This window comes from Panthera pardus, unplaced genomic scaffold (assembly GCF_024362965.1).
Source record: "Panthera pardus isolate Hobbes unplaced genomic scaffold, ASM2436296v1 HiC_scaffold_6, whole genome shotgun sequence".
NCBI classification, from domain to species: domain Eukaryota; kingdom Metazoa; phylum Chordata; class Mammalia; order Carnivora; family Felidae; genus Panthera; species Panthera pardus.
The window spans coordinates 123,515,761-123,539,635 of NW_026526991.1; the positions used below are offsets into that span (position 1 = coordinate 123,515,761).

The window sequence follows — 23,875 nt, forward strand, 5'->3', positions numbered from 1 at the left end:
AATATTACCAAAAAAAGCTGGAAGAACAGTCAAATTCTCTCAATGAAGTTGAAGACTAGAGTTGAGGAATTCTGCTCTTAATCTGAGGTGGAAAATACACCAACATTCACTACCTTGGGCTACAACTAAGTGACAGCATATGCAAAACTCCAACCATTATCGCGAAGTACGAAACCCTAAACTAATATTGTTACTAAGGTTGGTCTTAAGGAAATACACGTGAGAATACACCTGGATTATTCAGGTATTAATAGCAAGGTTTGTACTCAAAAGTAACTATTTTACCACCACGTTACTAACTGGAGTTTGACTAGAGCCTAATTGACCTAGGAGAAGAGAGATACCAACTCCAGCAGGCTCTAGCCTTCCACAGGAGAGGAGGAAAATACCCAGATCCAGCCCTGTCTAGCTTTCCTGTCTCATCTAAGGTTGGGGAAGGAAGCATTTTTGAAGATCTTGTAACAGAGGAACAATTTCACTAAAAGACTGAAGAATATTTTTCCTCCACCTCACAATTGGTTACCATATAAAAGGGGATCCCCCTACAAGGGAATACTATTCAAAGAACTGTAGGTCTCAGACCTCATTTAAGAATATGTCTCTAGGGAAACCCAAAGACAACGAGTAAGATAAAATCAAGAATACCAGGTGAATTTTTAGCCTCAGGCATTTATAGCTGCAGCAAAGAGTAAAGAGTCTAATCTCTAGTTGCATAAACATAAAAGGTCATTCATGCTAAATACCTATTGATCTTAATTACTTTTACGTAGTACATCATGTCTGGCTTTCAGCAAAACATTACAAAGCATACTGAAAGGCAAAAAGAAAAAAAAATCCATAGTTTGAAGAGAAAGAGCAAATATCAGAACCAGACACAGATATGGAATTGTCAGACTGGGACTTTAAAACAACTATAATTAATAGTTAAGAGCTCTAATGGGAAAAAAAAGTAGAAAATATGAAAAATAAAAAGACTGACAAATGTAGTCAAAAAGCTGGAAATTCTAAGAAAAAAATTTTAAATGCTAGAGACAAAAAATCAAAACAAAAAACAAAAACCACTCCAACAGGAATGAAGATTGTCTTTAATGGGGTGACTAAGTAGACTGGTACAGCTGAAAATATGTCAACAGAAACTTCTAAAACTAAAAAGCCAATATATTTTTTAAGTGGAAAAAAAGGAATAGAATATTCAAGGACTGGGGAATGACTACAAAAGTGACATATGCCTAATGGGAATACAAGAATGAGAAAGACAAAAAGGAACAAAAGCAGTATCTGAAGCAATATCGACTGACAATTTTCCCAAAATTAATATCAGATTTTAACCACAGTTCCAGGAAGCTCAGAAAATACAAAGCAAAATAAATACCCAAAGCCCTACATGTAAGCATGTCATATTAAAACTGCAAAGGATCAAAAACAAAGAAGAAACCTTAAAAAACAACAACAACAAAAAAAAAACCAACAAAAAAAAGGAAGGGTGCCTGGGTGGCTCAGTCTGATAAGTGTCCAACTTCAGTTCATGCTCTTGTGGTTGGTGAATTGGAGCCCCACAGTGGACTCTGTGCTGATAGCTCAGAGCCTGAAACCTGCTTTGGATTCTGTGTCTCCCACTCTCTCTGACCCACCTGTGTTCATGCTCTGTCTCTGCCTCTCAAAACTAACATTAAAAAAAAGAAGAAGAAGAAAAGAAAAAAAAAACCCAATCTGGAATTCTGCATCCAGCAAAACTGTTCTTCAAAAAATGAAGGAGAAATAAAAACTTTCTCAGACAAATGAAAATTGAGAGAGTTTGTAGCCAATAGACCTGCTTTGTAAGTAATGTTAGGAGAGGAAGTTGGCAGCAGACTAGGAGAACCCTAGACTCATCTTATCCCATGAACACAACTAGGTAACTATCAAATCATCTTAAACAGCCCAGAAATTGAGGCGAAGACTGGCAGAACACACTCCACAACTAAAGGGAGAGATGAGACCACATGGAATAAAGTAGAAAGTGCAGAGACATAGTTTAGGGGAGAAAGAGACCACAGGTGCTGCAGAGGGAAAGGAGCTGCCGTCACAGAGAAGGGCAAGCAAGAGAGGAGCGCACAGGGGAATGCACGAGAAGAAAGTTGCAAAGAATCATTGGCCTGGAAAAGAAAAGGAGCTGAATTCTGTGAGTTCTTGCAACCAGGAGGGCTTAAAGCCTGGGGTTTTAAAGGTCAGTGAGCTTAGCTGGGATAGAGCCCAGAGGGCACTGCACTGCTCCTGGAGAGAAGGCAGGCAAACAACCTGAGGGCAGACAGCACCAAAAACACCTGGGGAACACAGGGAGGAGATTATTCGTTCTTCTCCGAGTACATCCCTGGGAGGCAGTGTTCACAGAGATCCCTCTGTGAAGACAAAGGAGCTGGCCAGCACCATTTCCTCCCCTGTCCTCAACATAAACACAGAGCCACCTGCAGGAAACAGTGCAGCTCCAAAACTGGGTGCCTAACCAGCTTACACTGAGCCCCAGCCCCCTGTGCTTTGGCAGACTGTCCTTCTCAGTGAAGCTTGTCTTGGTCCCAGCACGGCATCCCCTCCCCCAGAAGACCAGCACAAACCCCTACCCACACCACATCTCCCAACCATGGAGTTCTGCGGGGCTTCAATTCTGGTGGAAGTGGTGTCAGGTTTCATTTCACAAGCAGCCGAGAGCACACATAGTTTAAATTCACCACATTCAGGCCAGACACCCAACACTGCCCACACGCAGCAGGTGAGAAGAGCCTCTGCAGATGACTGACCTGAAGGACAGAGCAGCCAAAACACAACAGCAGAGTTCATCCAGCACATACCAGAGACACACACTAAAGCACCATCCCTGGACACTGCATGACCTCTTCTCCATATAGCCATTATCATCAGGAGCAGAAGACATAATCGGCTTTTCTAACACGGAGAAGAAGGCAGAGATTCAGACAAAACACAAAGACAGAGGGATTGATCCCAAATGAAAGTACAAGCTAAGGCCACACAAGAGATCTCAGTAACACATATGAGTAACATTTCTGATGGAACATTTAAAGCAGCAATTGTAAAGATACCCACTGGGCTTGGGAAAAAATAGAAGACATCAGGGAAACCCTTACCACAGAGATAAAAGTTAAAAAAGAATTAATCAGGGACAAAGGGCACAATAAACGAGATTGGAAACAGTCTTGATGTATTAAACAGCAGGCAGGAAGAAGCAGAGGAATGAATTAGTGACCTAGAAGACAAAACAAGGGAGAACAATGGAGCTGAACAACAGAGAAAAATTATGCAACATGAGAATAGATTTAGGGAATTCAGTGATCCCATCAAACATAATAACTTTCATATATAGGAGTCCTAGAAGAGGAGAAAAGGGGGCAGAAAATATATATCAAGAAATAATAGCAGAAAATTTCCCTAATCTGGAAATGGAAACAGACATCCAGATCCAGGAGGCACAGAGCACTCCCATTACAATCAACAAAAGCAGGCCAACACCAAGACATATAATTAGATTTGCAAAATATAGCAACAAAGGAAAAATCTTGAAAGCGGCAAGAGAAAAGAAGTCCTTTGCTTACAAGAGAAGACCTTTAAGGCTAGCTGGAGATTTCTCAGCAGAAAACTTGGAAAGCCACAAGGGCATGATATATACAAAGTGCTGATGGGGGAAAAGCTGCAGCCAAGAATACTCTATCCAGGAAGGCTATCATTCAAGAGGAGGAGAGATAAAGAGCTTCCCAGACCAACAAACACTAAAGGAGTTCATGACCACTATACCTGCCCTGCAAGAAATATTAAAGGAGACTCTTTGAGTACAAAGGAGAGACTAAGAGCGACAAAGACAAGAAAGGATCAGAGAGAATCTCCAGAAACAATGACAAAACAAGTAATAAAATGGCAATAAATGCATATCTATCAAGAATCACTTTGAATGTAAATGGGCTAAGTGCTCCAATAAAAAGACACAGGGCATCAGAATGGATAAAAAAAGCAAAACCCATCTATATGCTGCCTACAAGAGACTCATTTTAGACCTAAAGACACCTGCGGATTGAAAGTGAGGGGATGGAGAAAAATTTATCACACAAATGGAAATCAGAAAAAAGGTAGAGCAGCAATATTTAAATTAGACAAAATAGACTTTAAAGCAAAAACTGTAACAAGAAATGAAGAAATGTACTAAATTATAATGAGACAATACAACAAGACAAAACAATTTAAATATTTATGCCTCGAACATGATAGCACCCAACTATATAAAACAATTAATAACAAACATAAAGGAACTAATTGATAATAATACAATAATAGTAGGGGACTTAAATACCCCACTTAGATCAATGGACAGATCACACCTATACAGAAAATAAACAAGGAAACAATGGCTTTGAATATAAGTAATGTTAAAAGAAATTCTTCAAAGAGAAGGGAAGAGATTAGTCATAAACTCGGATCTAAATAAAGAAAGGAACAGTACTAGGAAAGCAATAAATAAAGCAAATCAGTTACCTTCAAATTTTGGCAAAACCTTTTATTTTTAATATTCTGAATTGATCTAAAAGAGAACAGTTCAAAATAGCAATAGCCACAATGTATTTGATGATTATAGTTTGCATATAAGTGAAATGAGTGATAACAATGACACAAGGGACAGGAGGGAGAAATTAGGAATATTTTATGATTATAAGATAACGTGCACTTTGTGAAGAAGTATGAAGTTATTTCTTTTTTTTTAACGTTTATTTATTTTTGAGACAGAGAGAGACAGAGCATGAATGGGGGAGGGTCAGAGAGAGAGGGAGACAAGAATCTGAAACAGGCTCCAGGCTCTGAGCTGTCAGCACAAGGCCTACATGTGGCTTGAACTCACAAACCGTGAGATCATGACCTGAGCCGAAGTCGGACGCTTAACCGACTGAGCCACCCAGGTGCCCCAAGAAGTATGAAGTTATTTCAAAGTGGAGTTGGATTAGTTGTAAATATATTTCATACACTCACAGCTAGCACTAAAAAAAAGGGGTAAAAATGGAAATATAATTGAGATACTAAAGAAGGAAACAAAAAAAGAAGCATATAAAATCCTCATTTAAAACTACAAAGGCCTAACAGGAATGGGAGACAAAAATAAGAACAAAGAATAAGAGCAACAAATAAAAAACACTAACACACAGGCTCCCAGGACATGTATTTAATAGGAACTCAAGAGGACAAGAACAGAGGGACTGAAAGAAACTTCCCAGAAAAGAGTTAACATACCATGTTCACAAGTGATAACATATATGCATTCTGAGCACTAAAAAATTTAAATAAAATATATTCACATCATTACTAATAACGATGATATTTCAGACAGTAGAGATAAACATTTTATTAAATCTCCATAAAATGGAAAAAAATTAGATGAGCTCAGACTTCTTGATGACTACAGTAGATATCAGTAGCTAAAGAAGAACCATCACTATGTACTTAGAAATAAAATGAACAGATTTTCATTCAAAAATTGTATGACTAAATAGATTATTATTTAGGAGTGAGGCCATTAAAAACACTTGAAGCTTATAAATGCTTAGCAAAACCATCACCACAGATCTTTTCTGAATAAAAAAATAATTACTAAGTGAACCAATTCAAGAAGGAAAGGAATCAAGGGCATGAAATAAAAGAAACAATGGTGAATAAAGAAAATGATAAAGATAAAAGACCAAAACCCAAAGGCCTTAACAGACACCTCACAAAAGAAGACATACAAATGACAAATAAGCATCAGAGATGTGCCATATCATAAGGCATCAGGGAAACGCAAACTAAAACCAAGAGAAATCGCTACACACCTATTTGAATGGCCAGAATCCAGGACACTGACATCAGCGAAATGCTGGAGAGGGTGTGAAGCAACAAGATCTCTCATTCATCGTTGATGGGAATGAAAAATGATACATTCTCTTTGGAAGACAGCTTAGGAGCCTCTTATAAAACTACACATATTCTTACTAAACGATTCAGCAGCCATGCTCCTTAGAATTTACTCAAAAGAGTTGGAAACCTATGTTGACACAAAAACCTTCACATGGATGTTTATAGCAGCTTTATTCATAATTGCCAAACACTTGGAAGCAACCAAAATGTCCTTCGGGAGGTGAATGAACCCTGGTACATCCAGACAATGGGATATAATTCACTATTAAAACAAAATAAGCCAACAAGCTACGAAAGGGACAGAGAGGAACCCTAAATGCACATTAGTAAATGAAGGAAGCGAATCTTAAAAGGCTACCAACTGTATAACTCCAATTATATGACATTCTGGAAAAGGCAAAACTATGGAGAAAGTAAACCAACATGGAAGTAGAAAAAATAGCTATTACTTTCTGCTGTGACAAAATTTTAAATTACTAAATTAAGAAAAGACTAACAATACCTCCTCAAAAAAAGAAAGAAAGAAAAAGCAGTGGAAAGAAAAATAAACAGACACCACAAATTTAATGTTAGATGAAAAGAAAGAAAATCATCGATAACACTAGTGAAAAGGAGAGCTAGTCAGCTTTATAAAAGCGTTTTAATACTTTACCTTTTTCTTCCCACAATATCTACTATCTGTTGATGATTAAATAATAAAACTTATAAAATTAAAAGTTAACCTAGTATAATTCTTTCTTTACACTGTCAATAAAATGATTTTTTTACTTTCAATATCTATGCAAATATAGCTTCAATAAAATACACTCAGTATATACATCAAGATCCCTGATGAAATATCTTCATACTACCCACAATAAGTCAAAATCCTAAAAATCATATATACAGAAGATTATTTTTTATTTCCTACCTTCATCATCACTACTTTGATCCTGCTGAGGTATAGATTCTAATGCAAGAACCTCTCTTGCTTTTGTGCGCATCCAGGAAATTCGCCCAGCAGATGTTTCTGATGCCCAGTCACACATGTCAGATTCAAATCCACAGACGTGACATACTACAGAAAGCCAAAAAAGATCTTGGTGAACCATCACAGTGTACTAGAGTAGCTGCTTAGCCATAGTTATGTATTATAATCAAAGCTTAACACGCGCACACATACACACACACACACAATTTCATACCTACAAATTTTGGTTCAATAAGCCTTAGAATATACCAGCAAATGTGTTTTTCAGAAGTTCCTCCCTTGATCCAGATAGGCATCCTCCCAAATGGAAACCACTGCCATTCAAAAGTGAAAAGAAGTTTCCATTTTTTCTTGTACACTGCTCCTATTACAACGTTTTAAATGGCACATATATAATCTGACCTTACCTACCTTATGAAATTAGTTTAAATCACTTGTTATTCATAATCACATGGAAATTTTAAAGAACAAACACTCTATATAATTGAAAGCTGGTCTTTAATGGAACTACTTTATAAAACATCACCTTAAAATTACATATTTAGTATCTTTCATGTTTTGAATAAAGCATAGACTTCCAACAACACTCCAGCTAAAATTAGGACATAAATGTCAACAAAGGTTGGCAGGTGAGTATCCTTCATAGTGGTCTGAATTCCTAGCAGTGGTCCAAGTCTCATGGATGGCTACATACCATCATGGTGGGCATCTCGATTTAACACTTACAGCTCAATCCTTCATCTGTAGAATCAAAATTGCAGAGATGTGAATCTAGATGGCACAGTTCCTGCTCGGTATTCAGTGTTTCTTGACATGGTAAAATTTCATCTGTTAAATTTAAAGAGAGGCAAGAAGGGAGATGTAGGTACAACTGGAAAGACTCATGCATTTCCTAAAATGTTAGCATTTGTTCTAGAAAGCACTCTTCACCCAACTCCTCTCTGTAACAGCATCGCTCCCCAGGCAGCTCCATCACACAGAGAGTCAGAGAGAATAATACAACTATGCCAGTGCTTCTGGGATTTAATCGGATCTCTGTGGTGACCGCCAAGCCCCCAAACCAAACCGTCCATGTCTCCATGGAAGTAACATGGCCTAATGTGGAAACAAGGAGCCTATTAATAGAAGGATAATTGTACCTGTGTCAACTATGACATATGCTGATATGCTGTCCTCTTTAACTGGAAGCTGATCTCCTGGAACCGCGGTCCCTGAAATCCTCTCCCTGCTTGGTGTCTGTTTTTCCCTCCACTGCCCGCCCAACACAGGGCTGGAAAGTGGACTGGGCCTCCCTGCTCCCTTGCCACTTCCACACAATTCTCAGTCCCATCTTCCCAACCACCTCAGCTTTGAGTCTCCCGACATCAGATGACATCCCTCATTGTGCCAGCTTGTGGCAGTCACCGACAGACACTGTAGGGTGCACCACCCCTCCACCTCGAGGATTTTGACTCTTGGCAGTCATCGTCATTTTGATATCTACTTTCATCTTGTCTCTTCATCTCTTGCTTTTTTCGTATTGATGGTCATGAAGAAAGGTTGAGGAAAAATGACCTCTGCCACCACGCCTGTGAGTACCATCATTACAAGTGGTAACATTTCCTTTATCTTAATTACAAGTGGCCGACTCCTCAACCATCACCTCTCTCCACTCATTCCTCCTAGTATCAGCGCTAACAATTTTTTGACAGCACGAGGTCCCACGAGCTACTGGTCCGACAGTTTTCCAATTCCTTTCATGCTTTTTCATGTTCTCTTTTCCTCTCTCACAGACTTTAGAGCCACTCCCTCTGGCACTCCTGTGCTTCCTCATACTCTCAGGGCAAAAAATCTGGTAAGTACAACCCTACAGGTACTGTAGGTATCTGACAATTCACTTTTTTTACATCATAATGTGCTAAAGAACAAGAATTCAGGGCATCTGGGTGGCTCAGTCGGTTAAGCATCTGACTTCAGCTCAGGTCACGATCCTGTGGTTTGTGAGTTTGAGCCCCACATCGGGCTCTCTGATGTCAGTTCAGAGCCCGCTTCAGATCCTCGGTCCCCCTCTTTCTCTCTGCCCCTCCCCATCTCATTCTCTTTCTCTCTCAAAATAAATAAATAAACTTAAAAAGAGTTTAAATAATGTATTTAAAAAATAAAAAATAAAGGACAAGAATTCAACCAGATGAATTTGAAGATCTGATTGGTTTCATTAGCAATAAATTAAAGCAATAATCAGACAGCACCCCAAGTAGAAAGCAGAGGGGAGCTCTGAGGAGCCATACCAAATGGAAGGTTTTTATAGGAAGGAGTGTAGAACAAGACACTTATTAGCAAAAGAAAACAAAAGATTGTTCCAGGCAAGGTCACGTTCCCTTGGAGAAGGTCAAGGGATCTTACTAGGTGGATTACATCATCTTCCTTTGGAGGATGGAGAGGGCCCATGTCATAGAATACCTAACTAGTACTGATCAGAAGGTTCCTGATTGACAGGTTAAGACAGACCTTTCTGAAGAAGTTGAAACTGTAATTAGGTTAGACATTAAGCCCCAGTTTGGTGACTTAGCCTAGTTCAAGTGACACCATTTTAGGCCTGTGGTTTTCTTTTTAACAGATGAGAGTGCCTGATATTAAACTTTTGATGGCTGAGGGCGCCATTTCAAAGATATCCATCTGGAATAAACACATTGCTAGCCACACAACTAGATCAGGAACCTCTTGAACTCAATGAAGGCAGACCCCTGGATCCATGGTCTCTCTCCACAACCTTGCTGTGTTGCCCTTGGACACCCTGTACATCCTCCAGGACCTATGTGTAATGAAACTTGTTTTCTCAGAGTTCCCTGATGGTTGTTGCTGAGGTGTATCCTGTAATCCTAACAAGAACCACAAGGTCTGGGTCAGCCACAACACGGGCTCTGATCAAGGAAACATGTGTGGGGGCTCGTCACAAGCAGCGTGGGCCCAGATGACTGCCCCAGGCATTTCCAGCCCAAGACATGGCTATTGGTAGGCTGAGACCACCAGGGAACTGGTCACCCACTCCAGCCTGCATCTGTGGGGCTGAAGATGAGTGATGGAGCCCACCACCATGCTGATTAAAATGGTTTTATGTCTGTGACTACTCACTCCATCTCATCGTCCACCATGTTTCCCCTTCTTTCCTTTTCCTCCATTTCCTCTTTCCTTTTCCTCCTAGACAACTATTCAAAACTCTTTACTTCCTCCTTCAAATTCCAACTCCTCCCCTATCATCCTTCTCAGCCAATATTCTTGCTCCACATTTCATCGGGAAAATGAGAGGAAACAGCAGAAAACCTCACAAGTCCCACTACCTATCTCCCTGAACTGCTGCCTGAGTACCTTTCTTCTTGTAACTGTGGGTCAACCAGCCATGCTCTTCTCTGGGCCCCTCTTTGTTTCTACAAAAAATCATCTCCTCTTCCCTGTTTTAGGAATTATTCCAGTAATTTCCTCCCCTCTTTTACATCAACAGGTTTTCTTTTCCCTTCGATACACAAAGGCGCCAAAATTTCATCCATCTTAGGAAAGCCCTCTGACCCTCCAACCCCCTCCAACTAACTTCTCTAAGTTCTGCCTATTCACACTGACTCCAACACCAATTCTCCCCACATCCTTCCTTGAACCTGCTCTAGTGAGGTCTTTTTTTTTAAGTTTTTTTTTATTGAGGTAACATTCACATAACATAAAATTCACCATTTTAACCATTTTAATTATTTTAAAGTATACAGTTCAGGGGCTTTTATTCATAATAATTGTGCAGTTATCACCACTAATTCCAAAACATTATCACCCCATAACCCATAAACCCATTATATATAAAACCCATAAATTATATAAAACCCATAACCATTATATATCACTCCCTTTCTCTGCTCCTCCTTGGACTCTGGCAACCACTAATCTCCTTCCCATCTCTATAGATTTCCCTATTTTGGATATTTCACATAAATGGAATCATACAATATATGGTCTTCTGTGCTTGACTTCTCTCACTTGGCATAATGTTTTCAAGGTTCCTTCATGTTGTAGCACATATCAGAACTTTTTTTTTCTTTTTCATACCCTTACCACTCCACTGAAAGTGCATATATCAAGAATGACCTCTGTATTGTTAAATCCAACATTTAATTTTTCTTCCTTATCATACCTGACATGGCAGTAATATTGAAACTAGTCGATCACTCAATCTTTCTTGAAACGTTTTCTTCACTAGGTTCTAGAACATAATTCTCTCCTGGTTTTCCTCTTAAATTACTGGCTGTTCATTCTCAGTCACCTTTGCTGGTTTTTCCTCATCTCCACATTACACAAACATGAGGGGGCTCTAGACCTCAGTCCTTGGATTCCCTTCTCTTCTCTACACCACAACCTTGTTAATATCACCTCACCTCATGCCTTTAAAACATTTCCTTCTTATCAAATTATATTTTAGGCCTAGTTTCACTGGTCTCCAATATAGACATCCTGTTGCTGTCTTGGCCCTTTCACTTGAAGAGCTAACATGTATCTCAACAGAAATAGGTCTAAAATTAAACTTCTGATTCTTTCCTCCAAAGCTTCTCCTCCCACTTTCCTCCCCATCACAGTTCGTGATAATTCCATCCAACCTATTTCAGGAGGAAATCTGGATCCATGACCCATCTCTCGCTCTCACCCATCACGCGATTCATCAGCAAAGCTTTGCTTTCTCTATGGAACACATCCAGAATCTCATTACATCCTACTGCCTCTGCTACTACTACCAATTCTGACTCAAGGAAAATCACTCTTTCTGGATTACAGTAATAACTCTGTATTTTGCTCCCTTGTTGCTGCCCTTGTCTCCCTTTGACCTTTAAATATATGAGTCAGATCACATCTCCTCGGCTCAACATCGTTACATGGGTTTCTGTCCTTCATGAAATAAATACAGAAGTCCTCACCATGATCTTCCTCATACAGACAAAGCTGACTCTTGCCTTGAGACCTTTGTATTTATAGTTCCTTCCAAAATATGCATGGCTTTCTCCCTCAACTCCTTGGGGTTTTTTTGTTGTTGTTGTTTAGAAACATATTTTCCACGTGACCATGCCTGACGAAAACTTCACTTTACCTTCATCTATGGCACTTCTTATCTTGGCTTTCTGCTCTATTGTTCCCCACAGCACATATCACCACTTGACATAGTTTTTTTTTTTTTTTATTTGCTTAGTATCTTTCTCCCTTTGACTAAAATGTAAGTTCCATGAACACAGGGATTGGTGTTTGTTTTTCGTTGCTGTCTCCCCATTGTCTGAAATAACTCTTGGCACAACGTAAGTATCCAATATATAGTTGTTTAAGGAATGAATAAATATAATTCAACAGAATACTTGACAATATCATCGATCCTATGTAAAGTGCTTACGTTTTTATTTGGAATACAATTGAAGCCACTGGTTATGAAACAATTTATGAATAACACCCATAAGCTGATTTCTTATAATAGGAGCTTACAAATAATGAATATGCAAAGCCTTTGAATGTAAGATCCTCTGAAAATAAAACTGCATATGCAATTAAGGGAGTGTAGGTAATAAATGAAGCTAAGGTTGCACAATAACAATTAACATGAAACAATTAAAACTGTAATTTTTGTTGATTCACATAATAGCTGCAGATCTTCTGCTTCCTGGAGCTAAATAATTAAGTATTGGCCATAGTTCAATTAAGTGTTGTATATTATCTCTAATTTTTCACTATTTATACAAGAAAAAAAATTCACAAAGGTACTATGAACAAAAATAGCAAAATAGTCAAGTATCAATTGCATGATATTAACAACATAGCTTGTGTCAATTGGTATGAAATATCTTTCACCAATGTCAACCATTTTTACTACCTTCATTCCCCAAACTGGAATTTGTAACCGTAAAAACAGTAGATGGGGGTATAAGTTGACAGTTAATCTTCTGGACACTTCTTTTTCTTTCAGTGCATTCAATCTCAGAGCTCAATACTATTTCAAGAAGTCAGTTATCTATATTTACATTCATACGCATTTTTCCTACATCCCCACCCTCTTTCTATCTCATTCTTACATTGCACCACAGTCTAGCAGGAGAAAATTACTTTGAGGATTTTAAAATCCTCCATCCATGATACATGATCATCAGGATGCAGCTTTGCCAACGTTTCAAGGTCTCTATACCAATGAAGCCACATTTCCTTCAAACCTTATCTTGTACAAGCAGGTTGTATAAAATTGGCCAGACTCTCTCTCAGATGGTAGAGAATGAAGCACAAGTCTCAAGGCCATTGCAGTAAAAGTTATAATTGACATCCACTTTTGACTCCAGGGACTTAGGACAGTTTCTTTGTCAATGTTCTTAAATTAATAATGAATTTCAAGGGACAGTTATTAGATCTTAAAAGGTAACTAGAAATTAATAGGACAAAAAAGGTAACTAGGTCCTTGGTTATTTAGCTGGATAATATGTATGCACCATTCAGGTTCTCATTAAAGATGATTTGTATATTTGGGGCCTTCATAAATGAGACTAACGCAGTGTCCTGGCAAACCAATCTAAAAATCTTCAGAGAATATTCACAATATTCTGATTATGAACCATAGCATGCAATTTTTATAAAAAATTATAATAAGCAATTTATTGAAGAATCAGTGTCATTCAAGAATCAGTGACTAAACACATATGTATTCACAGTCACGAAGCTCGACTTTTTTTCACACATGCCACTTTGGTAAAGTCTAAAAAGATTCTCCTTTCAATGAATGTGCAGCGAATTTTCTTGGAAAAGGGCAGTATTTAGCATGATACTGTTTGAAGGTGTGGGCATAATCTAAAAGATTTCCCTAATATTAGAGAAAGAATTTAGTTGAATTTTCCAACTCACAAAGTGTTCTGAAACCATAAAGATGCCTATACCTATACTGTAAGCACTTATATAAAGTTTACATGTTTACGATAAAGAGAAATATGTAGAACAAAACTAGAAAGTCGTGCTTTTTCCTTAACGGTAATACTACCAAGGGCTCTGTGTAGCAGCTTCCTCACCATGAGAATCTTTTCAGCTTTAAAAAGTACTATTTCTTCTTTAAATTTATTTAACTTAACATACAGTAAAATCCATCCTTTGGGTTATTCAGTTCTATGAGTTTTGACAAACATAGACCCATGATCTTTCAATCAATCAATACTCCATTTATTTAGTCAGGTATTCTTGATGTCTTTGATCATTATTTTGTAGGTTTCAGAATACAAATCCAGCACGTATTTTGTTAGATTTATATATAAAAATTTACTTTGATTGTATTACAAATGGCGTCATTTTTCTAATGTCAGTTTTCAGGTGTTCATTGCCATTAGATAGAAATACAACTGATTTTATACTGACTTTGTATACTGCTACTGTGATAAAAATAAAATAATTTTAAAATAATTTTTATTTATTTAAAAATAAATTCTGTGATATTTTATCCATAGACAATCACGTTATCTGCAAATACGGCAAGATTTATTTCTTCTGTTGCAACTGTATGTGTATACCTTTACTTACATGTCTTGCCTTATTGCATTGGCTGGGATTTCCAGTAGGTCTTGAATACAAGTGTTAAGAGTGGACATCACTGCCTACTTCTCAGTTTTAGAGGTGAAGCACTCATTCATTATGGGTATGATGTTAACTGTTTGATCTTTGTATATGCTCTTTATTAGGTTAAAGATATTAATAGTTTGCTGAGGTTTTTAATCATGGCTGTTTGATGAATTTTGTCAAGTGCTTTTGCTGCATCTACTGAAATCATCACATGCTTTTCTTTTGTCTGATACATGGTAAATTACATTGATTGCTTTCTAAACATTGGACCAGTTTAGATGATTGTAATGTAATCTCCTGGATGACTGTAACGTAATCTCTTTCTAATGTATTACTGGATTCCATTTGCTAATATTGTGATAAAGATTTTTTTGTGAAAGAAATGTTGGTCTGTAGCTTTCTTTTCTTATAATATTTTTGTTCAGTTTTGGTGTTAGGGCAAAGTTGCCCTTCTAGAATAAGGTAACAAGTATTATCTTCCCTTATATTTTCTGAAATAGAATGTATAAAACTGGTGTTATTTTTTCCCCTAAATATTTTATACAATTTTCCAGTGAAACCACGTGGTCCAGGAGTTTTCTTTAATGGAAGATTTAAAGTACGTGTCCTATTTTGTTAATAAACATAAAACTATTCAAATTATCACTTTCTTCTTGAATGGCTTTTGATTATTTGTGACTTTCAGGGAATTTGTTCATTTCACATACATTGTTAGATCTATGTACAGAGTTTTTGTAGTATTTCCTAATTACTATTATCCTCTAATACCTGTAGAGTCTTTAATGTTAGCTCTATTTCATTCCAAATTAGGTAATATGTGTCTTTCCTCTTTTTGTCTTGGTCAATTCAGCTAGAACTTTATCATTTTTTATTTACCTCTTCAAAGAACCCGCTTTCGGTTTCAATAATTTTCTCTACAACTTTCTCATTTTAAATTCCATTATTTATTGTCTCTCTATATATTATTTTCCCACTGTTTGATTTAGCTTTTATATGTTCTTCTTTTTCTGCTTTCATTAGATGAATAGTTAAATTTACAGGCTTGAGACCTTTTTTCTTTCCTAACAAAAAAATTTATACCTATTAATTTTTTCCTCAGGACTGCTTTAGCTATCTTACACAAATTTTAGTACGTTATATTTTCATTTTCTTTCAGTTCAAAATATTTGGTTCTTTCAAAGTATGTTTTATTTAAATTTGTGACATTTAATTTCCAAGTGATTGTGGATGTCCCAGATTTGTAGTTTAATTTCATTTTGCTCAGAGGATATATTTTATACCATTTCAATTGTTTTAACATTCTTAAGGTTTGTTCTGTGGCCCCAGTAGTACTGCTAAGCCATATTGGAGCTTGGAAAATTCAGTAATACTAATACCATCGTCATTTAACATTTTTATATTTTGTTTATCATTGATTTTTTCATTAATTGTGAGCTTTTAATGTGTGGTATTAAAATATTACTTATCTTAATTAGCGCTTGTCTTACCTTGCTTGGGCTGCTATAACAAAGTACCTAGATTGGATGGCTTAAGGAGCAAAAATTTACATTCTCACAGTTCTGGAAGCAAGAAGTACAAGATGAGGTTGCCAGAGTGTCTGACTTCTCGTAAGGGTCTTCTTTCTGGCTTGCACTTGGCTACCTTCTCACTGTGACCCTCACATGACAGAAGGACAGGGAGAGAATAAGAGAGAGGATGACAGAAAGAGAGGGGTGGCGGGGAGGGAGAGAGAAAGCGAGAGCGAGATCTCCTCTTCTTATAAGGCCACAGTTCTATTAGATTAGGACCCCACCTGTATGATCTAATTTAATCTTAACTACCTAAGACACTATCACCGATATAGTCACATTGGGGTCTAGAGTTTCAACATATGAAATTTGGAGCGGGGCACAATTTGGTCCATAACAAATTTTTAGTGTCCCCTTAAATTCTGCATCTGGGGGAGGATCTCCCATGCCTCCTTGAGTCTTGCCACTGGGCCCAGGCTATAGTCTTAGTTTACTAGTGAACGTTCAGCATGCACTGAAAAGAAGAAGTATTCTGCTATAGTTTTAAACGACTTGTTTAAAATGTCAATTATATCAAGTAGGTAGATAATTTTCTGCCTTTCCATAGATTGCCTTTTCATTTTGTTTCCTGTTTGTCTCTTTTGCTGTGCAGAAGCTTTTTAGTTTGATGTCTCGTCCCACTTGCTGATTTTTTTCTTTGGTTGCTTGTGATTTTGGTGTCACATCCAAACAAGAAAAAAAGTTGCCAGGTTAATGTCCTAGAAATTTTCTCCTATGCTTTTTTCTAAGAGGTTTATGGTTTCAGGTCTTATGTAGAAGTCTTTAATCAATTTAGGGTTAATTTTCATTAGTGGTATAAGGGTTCAATTATCCCAGCACCATTTATTGAAGAGACTATCCTTTCTCCATTAACTATTCTTGACTCACTATCAAATGGTAGTTGATCGATATGCAGTGTTTTATTTCTGGGTTTTCTATTCTGTTTCATTGGTCTGTGTGTCATTTTTTATGCCCGTATCAAATTGTTTTAATTAGTATAGTTTTGTAGTATAATTTAAAATCAGGAAGTATAATGCTTTCCTGTTCTTTCTCAGAATTGCCTTGGGTATCTGGGCTCTTTTGTGGTTCCACAGAAATTTTAGGGTTTTTTTCCCCCACAGGTTTTGCAAATTCTTGCTGACTTTTTTGTATACTTTTTCTGTTGATTCCTGAAAGATGTGTATGCAAGTCTCCTTGTATAATTGTAGGTTTGTCTATTTTTCCTTTTAGTTCTAACAGTTTTACTTCATGTGTTTTGGAGTACTGCTTTTAGGTGCGTACATATTTAGGACTCTTCTGTTTTCTTAATGAATTTACCCTTTTATCATTATATAATGTTCCTCTCTATGCCTATTAATTTTCCTTGTCCTGAAGCACATTTTGACATTAATATAGCCATTCACCCTCCTTTTAATTACATTGCTTAATGTATCTCTTTTAATATGTTTAGGTTTTTTTAGTTGCTCGTTTATTCTTTTTTTAAAAGTGTCGTTGAAACACAATGTTACATTAGTTTCAAGTGTATGACACACAGATTCAGCAACTCTCTACATTATGCTCACAAGTGTAGCTACCATCTGTCACCATACAACACTATTAAAATACAATTGACTATATTCCCTGTTGTACTTTTTAACTTCATGATTTATTCATTCAGTAATGGAAGCCTGTACCTGCCACTCCTCTTCACCCATTTTATCCGTCCTTCTATCCCCTGACACCCATCAATTTGTTCTCTGTATTTATGGATATTTTCTGTTTTTTTATTCATTTGTTTTATTTTGCTTAGATTCTACATATAAGTGAAATCATATGGTATTTTTCTTTCTTAGTCTGACTATTCACTTAGCATAATACCTTCTAGTTCCATCCATGTTGTCACAAATAGCAAGATCCCATCCTTTGTTGTACCATCCTTTGTTATAGCTGCATAATATTCATATATATAAATCAATATATATATTGATCAATATATATATATTGATATATATATCAATATATATATTGATCAACATATATAAATATATATAGATCAATATATATATTGATCTATATATATATCGATCATATATATATGATATCATATATCATATATATATGATATATATATGATATATATATATCATATATATATATAAAATATATATATATATTTTATATCAACATATATAAATATATATAGATCAATATATATATATATTGATCTATATATATATCGATCATATATATGATCGATATATATATCGATCATTATATATATTGATATATATTATGATCGATATATATAATCATCTATATATATGTTATACCATCCTTTGTTATAGCTGCATAATATTCATATATATACATATAAAATCATATTTATCCATTTATTGATGGACCCAGGTTGCCTCCATATCTTGGCTAATGTAAATAATGCTGCAATAAACATAGGGGTGCATAGATCTTTTCAAATTAGTGGGTTTTTTTACATTGGGTAAATACCCAGTAGTGAAATTACTGGATTGTATGGTACTTCTTTTTAATATTTTGAGGAATTTCCATACTGTTTTCCACAGTGGCTGCACCAATTTATGTTTCTACCAACAGCGCATGAGAGTTCTTTTTTCTCCACATCTTCATCAATGCTTGTTATTTCTTGTCATTTTGGATTTTAGCCATTCTGACAGGTATAAATGATATTTCACTACAGTTTTTGATTTCCACTTCCTGGATGATTAGTGATGAACATTTTTCATGTGTCTGTTTGCCATTTGTATGTCTTCTTTGGAAAAATGTCTATTCAGGTCCTCTGCCCATTTATTAATTGGATCATTTGTCTTTTTGACTGTTGAGTTGTATAAGCTCTTTACATATTTTGATATTAACCCTTTATTGAATATATTATTTGCAAATATCTTTTTCTATTCATTAGGTTGCCTTTATATTTTGTTGATGGTCTCCTTCACTGAACAAAATCTTTTTATTTTTGTGTAGCCCAAATAATTTATTTTTGTTTTTGTTTCCCTTGTCTAAGAAGACGTAACTAGGAAAACACTGCAAAGGCCAATGTCAAAGACATTACTACCTATGTTTACTTCTATGAATTTAATGGCTTCATGTCTCTTATTTAGGTCTTTACTCCATTTTGAGTTCATTTTTGTATTACGGTGTAAGAAAGTGATTCAGTTTCGTTCTTTTGCATGTAGGTGTCCAGTTTTCCCAGCACCATTTATTGAAGAGGCTATCTTCTCCCCATTGCATATTCTTCCTTCCTTTGACATAGATTCATTAACTATATTTGAATCCCTTAACTTTTAATTAATCTATATCATTATTTTTTAAATGAGCTTTTGTAGTCAAAATGTAGTTATTTCTTATCTTTTATCTAATCTGACAATCTCTGACTTCTAAAAGGAATATAAATGCCACTTATGTTTAATGTAATTATTTTATTATCATAACTAATTTATTATTATTTAAATTATTAAATAGTAATTTATTATCATATAACATTAATAATATAATAATAATTAAAATTATTTTTTTCAGTTTGTCTCTTCTGCACTTATTACCCATTATTCTCTTTGCCACCACCCTGCTATCATTTCTGCCTTCACCATCTGTTTTTATTTGTCTAATGGATTATTTCAATATTTTAATATTTTTATGCTCAATTTTAATGTATCTATTGTCCTTTATATATGCCTGTTTGGCATTCACTACAGGCACAATAATATGCACACCTCAGTTTAACACTGTACATAGAGTTTGTTAACATTTTAAATAAAATGTAGGTGTCTTAAACCTATGGATTTCTACACTCCCAACTTTATGATATACTTGTCACATATCTTACATCTACATGCTTTGAACCCACCAAAAGGGTGTTCAAATATCTGCTTTCAAGAGTCCCGTGTACATTAAAAATCTTTACAGAAGAAGAACATTCCATTATATTTACTCTGATATTTATAACTTCAGCTTTTTTGTTTTTTGTTTTCAATAGGCTCTACACCCAGCATGGAGCCCAACACTGGGCTCAAATTCATGACCTTGAGATCAAGATTCAGAAACTTAACTGACTGAGCCACCCAGGCGCCCCTCAGTTGTTCTTTCTTTCTTTCTTTCTTTCTTTCTTTCTTTCTTTCTTTCTTTCTTCCTACTGATACATTGACCTCTGATATTTTCTTTGTTCAGCCTGCGAACTAACTTGCGTTAGCATTTCTTTCAAAATAAATTTGGTGATGAAGTCTATTACTTTCTCTTGATCTGAGAATGTCTTTATTTTTCTCCAATTCCTGAAGGATATTTTCAATGGATATAGAATTCAGAGTTACTTAGTTTTAGCATTTAAAAAATGCATCCCTATATTCTGGCTTCCATACTGATGGAAAAACTATAGGCTTACAGAAAACGTACAGACTACCATGTCTCCGAAGAAGAAACTGCAGTGGCTACAGATGAGAAAGAACTCATATGTCATAGAATTAGTTCAGGAAAGCCTCTATATTAGTTTGCTAGGGCTGCCATCACAAAGCACCACAGATCTGGTGGCTTAAACAATGTAAATTTACTTTATCATGATTTGGGAAGCTAGAAGTCCAAGATCAAGGTGTCAGCAAGATTGGTTGCTTCCGAGGGCTGCTCCCTTGGGTCTGCAGATGACCATCTTCTCCCTGGGCTTTCCCACGGTCTTCCCTCTGTGTGTTTGTTTGAATCTCCGCTTCTTAGAAGGACACTAGTCATTTTGGATTAGTACCCACCCATGTGACCCCATTTTAACTTAATTTACCTCTTTAAAGACCCCATCTACAAATACATTTGCATTCTGAGGTACTGGGGGTTAGGACTTCAGTATATGAATTTTGGAGGGTGGACATAATTCGGCTCATAACAGTCACTGAACAAACAGTAACAATAAAAACAATAATAACAGCAAGAATATGTTCCTGAATGGCATGTGTTATTTATCTTTGTTCACTTTTAACAGTTTTTCTGTACTGTTGATTCTCAGAAGTTTGATTATGATGTGTGTGGGCATGGTTTTTATTTCAATTTTCCTGGTTGGGGTTTGTTGAGAAATCCTTGGAATTGTGATGGCCATGAAAACCAGCAGCCCAGGAGCTTCATTTTGGCTTTATTTGACCTGATTCTGAGCTCATTCATCAAAAAGAGCCTTTTCCCAGAGGCAATTAGTTGATACCAGAGCTACCTGGAGACAGCCGTTGCAAACTGGGGCAAACAAAGAGCTGACCAAAACAACTTAAAGGAAAAAGTCATAGAAGGAGACGTCTCCAAGGGGGGCTTTGAGAAGCTCTGACATATCCCAGGATATATAGGAAGCAGAGAAAAAGTGCAAGTTTATGCACATGCCCAGGAAAGACCCTTGAAGACTCTATTCTCCCATGTGTGGGTGACCTTGAGACTCTGCACAAGCAGGAAGTGAATGTTGAGGCAGGGTGGAAAAAAAAACTATCTGACCTGCGTTAATGATATGCTCCCATGCCACACTGAGCCCTTCAGCACTGCTACAATTTAGTTCATTACTAAGACAATAAGTGATTATTACATTTGAGCAGTTATTAATTTCTCCTCCCACTGATTCTAACATTCTTACTTTAAAATATAGCTTTCATTATTACTTAGGAATGTAAAGGCCAACACATCAGAAGATAACTACCATTGAGAAGATAGTTTGTTTTCCTCACAGACTCCAAGAAGATGGGGTACACCATGCAATGAGTTAGGGGTGGGAGGAAGTACATGGGAAAACACCAGGGTTAGTCAGGAGGCAGAGGGAGAGAGGGGAAATATGGGCAAGAGCATTTCTTGTGGATTTTTGGGAAGGAACTGGTAAGGTAGCGTATGTAGTCTTAGAATTGTCTGGTGGGAATAATTTCAGCATGCTCTGGGGCAGAAGGGACTGTCCTTTATTGTCTGGTACCTTGCTATTATAAGATGAATCATCTCCCCATGACCCACCAATTCATATGTTGAAGTCCAACCCCCCACTACCTCATTATGTGACCATATTTAGAGACAGGCTCTGTAAGGGGGTAACTAAGATAAAATGAGGTCATGTGGGTGGGCCTTAATTGAATATGACTGTCCTTATAAGAAGAAGAGTTTAAGAGACAGATACACACAGAGGGAATACCATGTGACAAGAGGGACTAGATTGCCATCCACAAGCTAAGGAGGCAAGACTCAAAAGAAAGCAAACTTGTTGAAATCTTGATTTTGGACTTCTAGCCTCCAGAATCATGAGAATATAAATTTCTGTTGCTTAAACCACCCAGTTGGAGTTATTTTGTTATGGTAGCCCAAGGATACTAATACAGCGACCCTGGGGTGATTACGGCAGGTGCAAAGTGCCCAGAGTGTGAGAGCCTGAAGAGGTGGTTGGGGATAGGGGCCCTGGATGGGTTGGTTTGCATTTGTAGGGTGAACTGTTTTTTGTAGCTCTAGGAATTGGCTAACCCTGGAAGAGACAGTCTCTCCAGGGTCAGCAAGGCCCTCAGATATCAAAGCATCAGAATATGGAAAATAAAAGGCATGGTTCATCGAATTCTCTCGAGTTTTAAAAAAAATCAGAACAAAATCTTGAAAGCACAATAGTTTGAAGACATAAAAAAAACTAAGGAAGTCTTGTCAGTATACCTTACCATCTTAAACAAAAACCTTTTTATAAACCAAAATAATCTATCAAAAGATAACTATATTAGAGCACTCATTTCCAACTATTACTCCTTCCTAAGTACTATTTTTCTGCTACAAAATGACAAAAACGTCTATTTTGCACTAAAATATAGAAAATGTTTGGTCCAGATTAAATCTCAGATAAAATCACATTAAGTAGCTTGGGGACATACCTTCATTTTTTATGTTAAAACAGAAACTGAAAAATCACATATATTCTTAGCATAAATATAAGTCCTGCTAAAAAAAATAGTCCCATGATATTCTATTTAAATCTGTGTTTTGTGAAATGGAGCATATATAGCTCAGAGAAAAGAAGAATTTATTTGAATTCCTGAATGGTTGGGTTCTTAGAGGACTGTAAAGGAGGAAGTTGGACTGGTGTGCGAGAGCAGGGTCACGGTGAGCTTAGAAATTCGAATTTTTGAGAATCCGTAGAAATCTGGATTCTATCCTGGAGGCAATGAGAGTGACTGACAGATTTTAACAAAGTAGAGACTGGTCATATTTGTATGTTAGAAAGTATAATCTGGTGGACAGTAGTTAGTACTGGGTGGTAGAGTTGAATAGATCGAAACCAGAAGTTTTTAAAATTCAGCAGGAAAAAAATATGCACTTAAATGAAATCGTGGTTGGATACATAATAATAATAAACAGGGCAGATAATTTGAAAAATATAAGGGCACGCCCTCAATACTATTTTTTGACCAAATTAATACAGGGGAAAGAAGAGAGGAGAATGATTTAAGAATGACCGACCCCTAGACTACTAAGTGAGACCAGATGTCAATAATCTAAAAAGGGAAATATAGGCAAGGCAAGATATTTTGGAAGAAAACTGAAATTTACTTCTAAATAAGCTGATGTTGAGTTTCTCTGGAAAATATGTTTGCTCACTCAATTCATAAACCTGTTCTCCTTGCCTGCCTCTGTTACAGAGGCTAAATCCAAATACTCAATTTTATTAGTCTCCCTAGCAACCAAGGTTACCACGTGACAATCACCTAGCCAATGGCATGGCCAAACACATTGCCCTTTCCCATTTCTGCCTTCCTCCTACCTTGGATGTGAGATGTAAAGAATCTCAACAGTCACTTTAAGAACATAAGGTGACAAGCATGAAGTAAATACCAAGAAAATCCCTTAGTCCTTGACTTTAATAGTATTGGAGTTG

The 23,875-nt window shown here is 36.6% G+C and overlaps 1 protein-coding gene across 2 annotated transcripts in view; it reads right to left on the reverse strand.

The window, feature by feature from the left end:
* Positions 1–23,875, reverse strand: part of MALRD1 (MAM and LDL receptor class A domain containing 1) — a 770,287-nt gene that overhangs the window by 697,915 nt on the left and 48,497 nt on the right. For both annotated transcript variants that reach the window (XM_053896000.1, XM_019460623.2), the window contains exons 6-7: positions 7,619–7,720; positions 6,833–6,979 (exon numbers count right to left, since the gene is read on the reverse strand). In XM_053896000.1, the coding sequence (XP_053751975.1) occupies positions 6,833–6,979; positions 7,619–7,720 (249 nt within the window). The remainder of the gene's footprint in view (positions 1–6,832; positions 6,980–7,618; positions 7,721–23,875) is intronic.